At 37.8% G+C, this 10,476-nt stretch overlaps 1 protein-coding gene across 2 annotated transcripts in view; it reads right to left on the reverse strand.

Annotated features, from left to right (window-relative positions):
- Positions 1–804: 804 nt before the first annotated feature.
- The window catches only part of LOC135106097 (histone H4 transcription factor-like), a 16,905-nt gene continuing 7,233 nt past the window's right edge, over positions 805–10,476 (reverse strand). For both annotated transcript variants that reach the window (XM_064014945.1, XM_064014946.1), the window contains 6 exons: positions 9,015–9,167; positions 4,741–4,939; positions 4,403–4,532; positions 4,121–4,254; positions 3,507–3,711; positions 805–2,841 (listed from right to left, as the gene is read on the reverse strand). In XM_064014945.1, the coding sequence (XP_063871015.1) occupies positions 2,674–2,841; positions 3,507–3,711; positions 4,121–4,254; positions 4,403–4,532; positions 4,741–4,939; positions 9,015–9,167 (989 nt within the window). In that variant the 3' untranslated portion in view covers positions 805–2,673. The remainder of the gene's footprint in view (positions 2,842–3,506; positions 3,712–4,120; positions 4,255–4,402; positions 4,533–4,740; positions 4,940–9,014; positions 9,168–10,476) is intronic.

Genomic DNA, 10,476 nt, shown 5'->3' on the forward strand with positions numbered 1-10,476 from the left:
TAAGAATACAAAAATGGTTATAGATAAAGTAGACGAGATGTGGCGCAGCGAAGCAAAGGAGACAGGGGAGAAGATAAAGAGATGTTAGTTTCTCTGTGGATGTTAAATAATTTCGATTAGAATGCTTAACTAAGGAAACTCAGAAATTTTGGTATGGTTAGTTGAGGGAGAAGAGAGCTACGTTATTTCTTGTTTTAGATGCCACTCGAGCAAATCTTTAACCATGTGTATAAGTGATATCAGTTTCATATAATCCCAGCTTAGGTTGATGTTGGGAAGATTCCTTCATCCAACGTCGCCTCTTTTTTTTTTTTTCCATTATTGTTCTTTTCTTCCAAAATCAATATATTTGTTAATCTTTTAAATGTTTTTCTCCTGAAACAAAAGTTTTCTTTTATATTTTATTTTCTTCTGAATATGACTGTTGGAGTTGCGGTTCTTTCAAACAGTCCATAGTGACTTATTCTAACTTAATCTAATGCAATTAAACCTTATCCATCCTATACAGTTGGATTATCTGATCTTAATGTGATCTGAACTAAACTCCTTAGTCCCCCATGAGAAAAGTGGCAACATTCATGTCACTGTATTTACTCAGGATATCTTTATGAAGGTGGAGTTAGTGGTGACTGAAAATACCAGCTGAGACAGTGTCATTTTCCTACACCACTAAATCCTCACATCTGGTTCATCTGATGTCAAATCCCAAACTCAGAACAGACATGAAAGAAAACATATAAATATAATTCTAAGGTTTTGTTATTCGGATTACAAGAACGGTGAAAGGTATATGAAGAGAATATGGAGTATCAAAAGCCCTTTAATGAATCATATAATACATACCAAATACTCAAGAGGAACAAAGACGTCCGGATTAAAACACAACTCCAAACTACCTTATTGTACACTTCAGTATAAACTTGAAATCTACAAACATTCACCTCTGTTGTGGTTAATTTAATAATACCTGTCATAATTTTGCACTTTAAAGGAATTTTATCTCTCTTAACTTCAATAATATACACATACACATATTACATATACAAGCAAGTGTTGAGGAAAACATTTCACTGAGGACAGAAGAATGTTTGTCCTGAAGATACATAAAGTTACCCTATTTTCCAAGCATGAATAACATGTCTTCACATAATTCATAATAAATGATGTGTAAAAGTAGACAGAACATGCATATACACCACATAACTATTTCTTATTTGTAGCATTTCTGAAGGTTTTATCTGGCTGATGGTGGAAACTTGTGTTTGAGGCACCAAAAGCAACCAGGTTCTTCCTGCATGAATATAAAATATAGGGAAATCATCACATATTAAGCATTTTATGCAATTCTTTGGGACATAGAGGGCATATAAATCATCATAGGTTTGATATCAGATATAATTACATCAGATAATACAAAAGTCTCACTATCAATATCAGGTATCAAGTTAACAAGCATCAACCACCATGCTAGCTGTCTTGTACTGGTACTGCATATCTGTGCAACTGGGAATGCTACCACTGAATTGATACTATATTATACCTAAAAGCTTATTAAAACTTAGCAAAATTCCCTGTGGCAGAGAATATGGCCTGGCCACACACTGCATGGTTGTCCTGGAGATATCAGAATTCTTCTTGCATATTTTTTCTTTTTTTTTTTAATTGGGTAAATATATATATATTTTTTTATGAATAAAGAATATCATGTGCTCAACACCTGAGCTCATGATACTGAGCACTATGGTAAAAGCATACCGCACAGTAACGGTCATAGGCTGGCTCCACAGAGCACCATTCCTCTGGCCAAAGCAACTGCTCTACATGGGGACTGAACTTGCAACACTTCAGCTACAAGTTCAACACCTTATTGCGAAGCCTCCCAAACCCCTCATAACAGATGTATGAAAGAGGTGGAGTGAGGTAATTGAGAATCCCTCCTCTATATTTCTGTTCCTACAATATGAATCTCCTTGTGAAGTGGATTTGATTTTAATGATATATTGACATATGGCATTCAAAACTACTGGTAAGAATTTGTAAAGTGATACATTTTGCATCCTGAGCCTTGATATTATTTAAGCCTTAACTTGTTTGTTTTCTTGAAAAAATTTTCAATTTGAATTTGGGTGCTTTATACACCAGTTTACATACATTACACAGAGAAAAATCTAATAACTGGTTATATTAATTAATGAACACTCCCACTGTCTATGTAGTAACTTTGTAGACTGACTCATCAGAGCAATATTAGTAAACCTGGGGCAACTTAGGCATTCTTCATTGATTTTCAATCTTATTTCTCTCTCTGACAAGTTCTTCAAAACTTCCTCTAGTATTGCTGTGAACAGCTAAGAAGCACTGCCTTGTCTAATATCTTTTTCACACATCATGTAGTAAAGTGACAATGCTTCCTTTATAGATGTCTTTTTCATAAGCTTTAATGTATGCTATACGACATTTTGCCACTCCTTGATTACTGACATGGATGTGGCCAGTTGTTAAGTAATTTCTACACAATGCTGCTTGCTCTGTTGCTTCATTGAAACATGTAAAGCTTCACTAACTCATAATACACATGAATACAATGAACTACTTCACAATGTTCTAACATAAGCATGCCTTAACTTATTCACAAAACAAGTAAATAGAGCAAAGTTTAATGAAAGCCAAAAACTAAAATTGTGCAGGCATCAGAATTTCTTGGTATTCAATGCCCTTTGTCTTTATTTTGCCCCGTGGTTGCTGCTGTGAGGGCATGATAACTTCTTGGTATTCAGCGGCTCTGTTTTCTGTGTCTATGATCTCCAGGGGATGCTGTGGATCCTGGTTGTGCCCATCCTCCTGAAAACAATACATCAGTCATTTTTTCACTCAACTTCTGACCTCTAAAAAAAATCATTACCATTATTGTCATCATGGCTTAGAGAAAAAGAAGAGATATGATCCAGACTTCAGAACATTAAAAGCACTAATAAGATAGATCTTTTTTTCTTCATTTTAAATATAAGAGGGCACTCACCAAGGGAAACAAAAAAATAAAAAAAAGGCTCACTTGAGTGTCAGTCCCCAAAGCAAGTCAGAACAATCATCAGATATTGGAGTATGTCTTGAAACCTCTCTCTTGAAAGAGAGAGGTTTCTGAGGAGGAATTAGAGCAATTGGACAAGATACAGATATGAGACTGATCTGAAGAGCCCAACAAAGAAAAAAGAATGACAGCATAAGCTGTCAAGAATGCTGGATCTGTCTCCAAGACAGTCAGAAATAGGAATAGGGTACTGCACTAGTTGCTCTAGGTCACGAAGGATAACAAAGTTTAAGGCTAGTTCACCAGGTTGGTCAGTGAAGGGAGAGGAAACCCAAAGCTGGTGGTGAACATTAAAGTCTCCAAGAATAAAGATTGCAAGACTGAAGTTACTATTCCAGTCATGACACCACATTCATTATAAGAGTTTACTTCATTACTAGTCTTATGAATAATTAACAGATAGGCAAAAAATTCTTACATTCTTCAAGTTCCCCTGCCCTGCTGTCTCCCTGGGAGTGAGCTGACTGCTGCTGTAGGAAACAGGAGAGGAGAGGGCTGTGGATGCATATGGGGAGTCCACAATCTCAAGCTCTTCTCCCTCATTCATCATCTCCTGGTTCAATTCGATGCTCTCATATCGAACTGTTTGCAGCCGGTAAAATCCATCCTCATCCTGTTTGTACCTAAATGGAGATACCAATATCATCATCACTGTGCTTACATTTGCACTATGTACACAACACAGATTTACTGATACAAAATTGTTGCAATTCAATAATGGTGAGTTGCTGAATGCACTCTCCATTCCAACTTCTTTATTCAGTAAACTTTGTTCAAAGCATTTAATGGCGAATTTTTTGTCCCTCCTTGTTGATACCTGCTCATAAGCACTTTCCCAGGAGAATGTCCATGATCTAGAGCCACAAGTCTAAGAAATGACAGAATGTGATTGTGTGTTGATTTACATACCCAACTTTTAGGGGGAATGTTAGCCTGGCATACAAACTGATAGATCAACTTCTTCAAAACCACTTACTTTATAAGCATAACTAACATTCTAACAGTTAAGATGTTTAGAGATACAAATTATACCTGAATCGTGTGTGTCCTACTGGCCACTCATAGTTGTGGATCTTGATAAGGTGCTTGGTGAGGCTGTCTGAAATGCTGAACTTGGAGTCACACACATGACAGGCATAATGATGCTTCTGCAGCCCATTGTGAACCTAAGGACAAAGACAATAATAACAAACTAAGAGATAAAATTTTTGAGTTTTATTGTTTCTGCAGTACATTACTACACCTTTAATACTAAATCAATGACCCAGTTTCAATATAATTATTAAAGGAATACCAAATTTTCTCACACCTCACCATTCTAATATGCCTATTCTGGGATGACACTGAGCGGGATTTGTATGTGCAATTTTGGAAGGGGCAGCTGTAAGCCGGCTCAGTGGAGTGAACTGAGAGGTGGCGGGTCACATCTGTCAAGACTGTAAACCTGTGAAGACAAGATATCATTAATAAAACCAACCACAACAATTCATTAAACAACACACACTGAAAACTGCAACACTTTTGGACCATGAAGTACATCTGATCCTGCAGATTCACCATTACCTACACAAGCAGGTACATCACAATACTTTAGAAATGTCACTTTATCACAAGAATTCAAGATCGTGGTAGTTACACTCTGAAGTCCTTACCCTCGTCCACACTCCATACACTTGTGTGGCTTGTCCTTCCTGTGGCGGTAACGCACATGGGCTGCCAGTGCTGACTTGTTTGGCACTGTCATGTCACATTCTGGACACTTATAATGGTTGATGTGATGACGCACATGATCACGAAGCAATCTCTCATTGGCATATCTTCTTGAGCAATGGGAACACTGATACTGCTGAGCTGCAAGGGTGCATGGCATTCACATTTTTATACCTGCATCTTCTGATACAAAATTATGATGCATGGAAGTGTTGGTTTTTAAGACAAGATTTAAAGCCTAATAAAAATCTCTCAGACCAGGAGGTCATCTTAGATACCAAAAATAAGGTGTAAACATGCATTTAACATTAACTAAAGCACTTTACCTTAAAACTCATTCTACTTGATGACAATGAAGTATATCCCTTATAAACACACACACACACACACACAAAGAAGGTGCAGACCAATGGTCACTCTGCTTAGAAATAAAATGTTTATTGAGCGCATCTTGGTTTACTAAAACTTTGTTGTTCTTGATATTATATAAAATGGAACCTCGGTTCTCAAACTTAATTTGTTCATGAATGCCGTTTGAAATCCGAAATGTTCGAAAACCAAAACTATTTCCCCATAGGAATCAATGTAAAATGGATTAATCTGTTCCGAGACACCAGTCTACACTGTCTTAGTGGCTTATGGCAGACACTCCCATAACCATGATGGCTGCTTCATAACATCTCCAACTCACAAATTATTTATCCAGAAAAGATGTAATGAATGAACCTAGTGACACAGAACTCATCAGAAGATATGGTTCGGACCAATCTAGTGAGGGATGCCTTACAGAAGGACACAGAGCAGCAACCCACTTACTGCCAAAATGAAGGTGATCACAACACTTAGACATCTTGCTGCTGGGAAAAGCTACTGGAAAAATGCAGTTGTGTAGTAGTGATGGTGTTGGGGGTCATCGAGAGAGCCACAGATAGCTCGGGATTACTGCTGAGCACCAAAAAGTGCCTGTTTACATCGAGGCTTTTCAATGGGGTCACATTTACCTTATTTCAAAGATTGAATTACTGTCTTACACTGTGTCTACTCCAAATATATAACAACGAAGTAGATATTTATAGAAACTATAAATTAGTAATAAACGGCAGCTTTTGCTGTCTTTTAATATTTGAAATAAAGTAACTATTCAAGAACTGAATTATGGTACCACAACCAAAGCAATAATGAGTTCAAAATTTTGTTCGAAAACCAAATTGTTCAAAAAGGGAGGCGTTCACTAACTGAGGTTCCATTGCATTTGCTGGGGATATAATGTAAGCAAGGTCCCACATTAACTCCTTAAGGGGTGGGGGCAGCTATAGCTGCTTTACCAGGTGAGGAATGGAGGTGGTTATAAACACTTTACGATTTTTACGCAAAATTTTCCAACTTTTTTTGTGCCGCAACTCCCTAAGTGACATGAAAACCCTACTTGAGACTTAGTTACAGGGGAAGTCTGCCTCCACGTGGCACCCACTGCTAACGAGGGAACAAACCTGTTCGTGAGATTCAGGGTTGGTCCCTCAGCTAAAGTGCTTCCCTACAAGACGAACATGAGGTGGGGAGATGGACGGTATTCCATCCTCCCTTATCATACAGTCGTAGAGTAATGGGGTTCCACCAGGCTTCAGTTCCCTTTACAGCCTCACTGATCCAGAGTCTTCCTGCTCTTTTGGGTTCTCTATCCCGTTTGGGTGGAGGCTGTCAGCATGATTTGCCAAGTCCAGCGCCAAACCCACTCAGCCTGGGCTACAGTAGTTATGCTGGCATTTCCGGGATGATGGCCAGCTGGGGGCATGGCAGTGCTTCTCCTGCCAGCAACCCTGCTGGTTCATGGCTTTAATTAGGGGTATACAGTGCAGATGCGGTACCAATTCCCCCCAGGCTGGAGGGGCGGGCATAGACCCTTTGTGTCCATTTCAAAGGTGTGAGGCGCTCTCACAAGAGGTGTTACACTTGCTAATGATGTTTCATATTGCAGCGGGCCTTGTGGAAGGTAGCCAACCGTCTGGTCTGAGGGTGGCATCCTCAGCCGGAATCTTATTGGGCGAGTGGTGATGGAAATCATCACCACCACCAGCCCTTTAAGGGTTAATGAATATCATGTCATATCAGTTACAATCTATGAGTAGATATGACTTAAAATTAAAATCACAACCAATGTGCATTGATGCAAAACAGTAACAGAAGAGACACTTAAGGATATGGATAAGAGTAGAGCAATGACATATATGAATTTTAGTGATAAGTAAAGGCATTTTCTACATATCCTCATAGCTGGTAACAAATTGTGTTTAATGGGGTACATCTGAGTGCTCATAATTTCCTTTAATATCCTTATTTTCCTTTATGGAGTGGAATAGCATGTGTTTGCAGTAAAAGGTTTGATCCAACTGTGAAGGCAAATCTTGCCTCTGGTACAGTCCTACAACCTTCTGCTAAATAATAACTTCTCTGGAACATGTTAACCATTAAGGAGGGTTGTTTGATAAAGCAAGAATAACTCAAAATTAAGCTCTTCCTGAAAGTTTTTGACTAACTCAAAATTAAGCTTTTCCTGGATATTTTTTACCAACTTTATATATCCAGTGCCCTTACAGACCATTACAGCCAACACATACAGCATCTGACACAGATATCAAGTGAGAGGGATGGCCATGAAAAATCTCGTATTTTCATGCCAGTTTTTCTAAGCCTTTTAAAACTGTCATATAATGCCAACTTCTACAAAATAAGAACTGCCGTATTTGACAGCTTATAAGATGCATGGGCTTGTAAGATGCAACTCAGTTTGGGCAGGCAATGAAAAAAAATAATAATAATAAAAAATAAAATAAAATAAAAAATTAGAATAAAAAAATAAGCAAGTTTAAGCACTGAATATGAAGTGAAGGGTTTAACCTGACATTCGAAGCCCTCCTAAATGGATTCAGATCCTTATTAGATCCCAATATTTTTCCTTAGCATTTTATCATTTGTAATTTATATACAATTGTGTACACACATCATCATCATCTCATCAACTCTCCTCTAACTGACTGTCTTCAGCCTCTCTCTCTCTCGCTGCAATGTCGCATCTCTAGGTGTCTTCTACCGCTATTTTCATGCTAACTGCTCTTCTGATCTTGCTAACTTCATGCCTCCCCTCCTCCCATGGCCTCGCTGCACAAAACTTTCTTCTTTCTCTCACCCCTGTTCTGTCCACCTCTCTAATGCAAGAGTTAACCGGTATTCTCAATCATTCATCCCTTTCTCTGGTAAACTCTGGAACTCGATGCCTGCTTCTGTATTTCCACCTTCCTATGACTTGAATTCCTTCAAGAGGGAGGTTTCAAGACACATATCCTTCAATTTTTGACTTGGAGCCTTTTATGGGACTGGCATTTCAGTGGGCCTTTTTTCTTTATTGGATTTTTGTTGCCCTTGGTCAGTGTCCCTCCTACATATAATAAAAAAGAAAAAAAGAAAAAAAAGTCATTTGTGACTCCATTATGTTGGGGTAATTGAATCAGGAAATTCTAAACACTATTGCATAAACTGTATTGCATGAATATTGTGCAGACCATCACCATGAGCCACCCTTCCTCATGATGCTCTCTTAACTATAAAAACTTTTGTTTTGTTAGGTAGTAAGCTATTTTCTACAGGAAAAAAAAGTTTCTCATTAGCTTCAAGTTTTGTTGAACATATATGCAAGGTACATATGTTAAAAGATAGGTGCAGTTTCAGTTGTATGAAGGTATGTCTTACCTAAGGAATACTGTGAATCTTGCGTGTGTCACCAGGTTTGGTGTGTAACTGACCGCAAATTTGTTTTGGTACATGCAATGTAAATATCGTCACTTAATTTCTTCCTGACTGGTGTTATTCTATGTGAATTACCAGTAAGTAAGACCTATTATATATTGTTACCTTGCAAAAAACCAGTTGTTTTTGTGGTGTAGGAGTGATCATCACTTTGTTTACATGTGCGAAGATGTTTGGGGGTTTGATTTAAGGCCACTGTTGCCATAGTCTTACCACCAGCCACTACCCTAAAGCTAACTTTGGCCTTATAAGATGAAGTCTCATTTACTGAGACTGTTTTTTTTGGGGGGAAAAAGGCACGTCTTATGAGCCATCAAATATGGTAGTTTTAAAAATAATCTTCCACTTAAATTTTTAAAAATGCCATTGAAATGTCATGTCAGAAAATCCACAGGATGTCCACAGCTACACTCACCCTCCAGGGGCATCTGTCGGGTGCAGTGATCAAAGAATTTTGTGTTGGAAGCAAAAATCCCTCCACAATTTGGACATCCCACAATCTTCTCTTGAGTGTGACTGCGGACATGATCTCTGAGGCGAACCCTCAGAGTGAATGATGAAGTGCAACCTGGAAAGAAACCAATAATGTAAATTACAGTATGATCTCATCCAATCACAATACACCAGCAGCAATCATTCTCTCTGGCTTGTAATTTTATCTCCAAATTTGAATTAATATTTTTCCACTAGGTCCTCAAAAATGTCACAACTTTTAATGCTCTTGAGTTGGAGGGAGTTGGAGAGCTGCAAATCTGGATTCACATTCAATCAATAAGTCCTCAAAAATGCCACATAACTTTTCTATATTCTTGAGTTAGAAGGCAATTCTACAGCAACTCTTCTATTTTGGGGGCTTAGATGACTGTCCATTTCTACTAGTAGCTACTTTAAAATGCTTAGGTGATCAGTTCCTACCCATGGTTATGCAGATAGGTTTTTAGAGTGACAGGTTTTGCAGAGGATCAAGCCACCTCTCAGAGTTCCCCAATACATGACCATCAAAGACATGGTTAATAACAGGCATACAACAAGAGTTGAACTTGGGTCACTGAGATCACTACATCCAAGCACTAATCACTCAACCACTATCTTCCCTACAATTTAACTATTTTTCCATTTTCAAGATATACCTGCCTCCTTTGGTGGCATCACAGCCTGCCCACCAATCATACTGTTTCCTATTGACAGTAGACAACCAAACCTTGCACCAACTTGCAACTTTGAATAATACATTTGTTTGCAATTACTACCTACTTTCCCCAACTGCCGTTTGTCTCCTACAATGATTTGTAATACTTACATACTTTTGCTTTTCGTAATTGGAGTAAACACTTGGAAATATAAAGCTGGTATTAGAATCTGTGTGACTTTATATATATATATATATATATATATATATATATATATATATATATATATATATATATATATATATATATATATATATATATATATATATATATATATATATATATATATATATATATGAGAGAGAGAGAGAGAGAGAGAGAGAGAGAGAGAGAGAGAGAGAGAGAGAGAGAGAGAGAGAGAGAGAGAGAGAGAGAGAGAGAGAGAGAGAGAGAGAGAGAGAGAGAGAGAGAGAGAGAGAGAGAGAGAGAGAGAGAGAGAGAGAGAGAGAGAGAGAGAGAGAGAGAGAGAGAGAGAGAGATGGCAAAAAGAATGTGAAATCTGGTTCAGCTTACCATTTTGGGTGTCATTGTTACTCTTATAAGTATCTTAATAATTACTGAAATGACAAATATTAGATTTATAAGCATTATTATAATGTTAATTATTCTTTTTTATACCTACAATTCAGGCACACACACACAGACATACCCTCTCCTCCTTATCCTCTCACAACCAAGAGACAGTTA

Source organism: Scylla paramamosain, chromosome 12 (genome assembly GCF_035594125.1).
Source record: "Scylla paramamosain isolate STU-SP2022 chromosome 12, ASM3559412v1, whole genome shotgun sequence".
Lineage (NCBI taxonomy): Eukaryota > Metazoa > Arthropoda > Malacostraca > Decapoda > Portunidae > Scylla > Scylla paramamosain.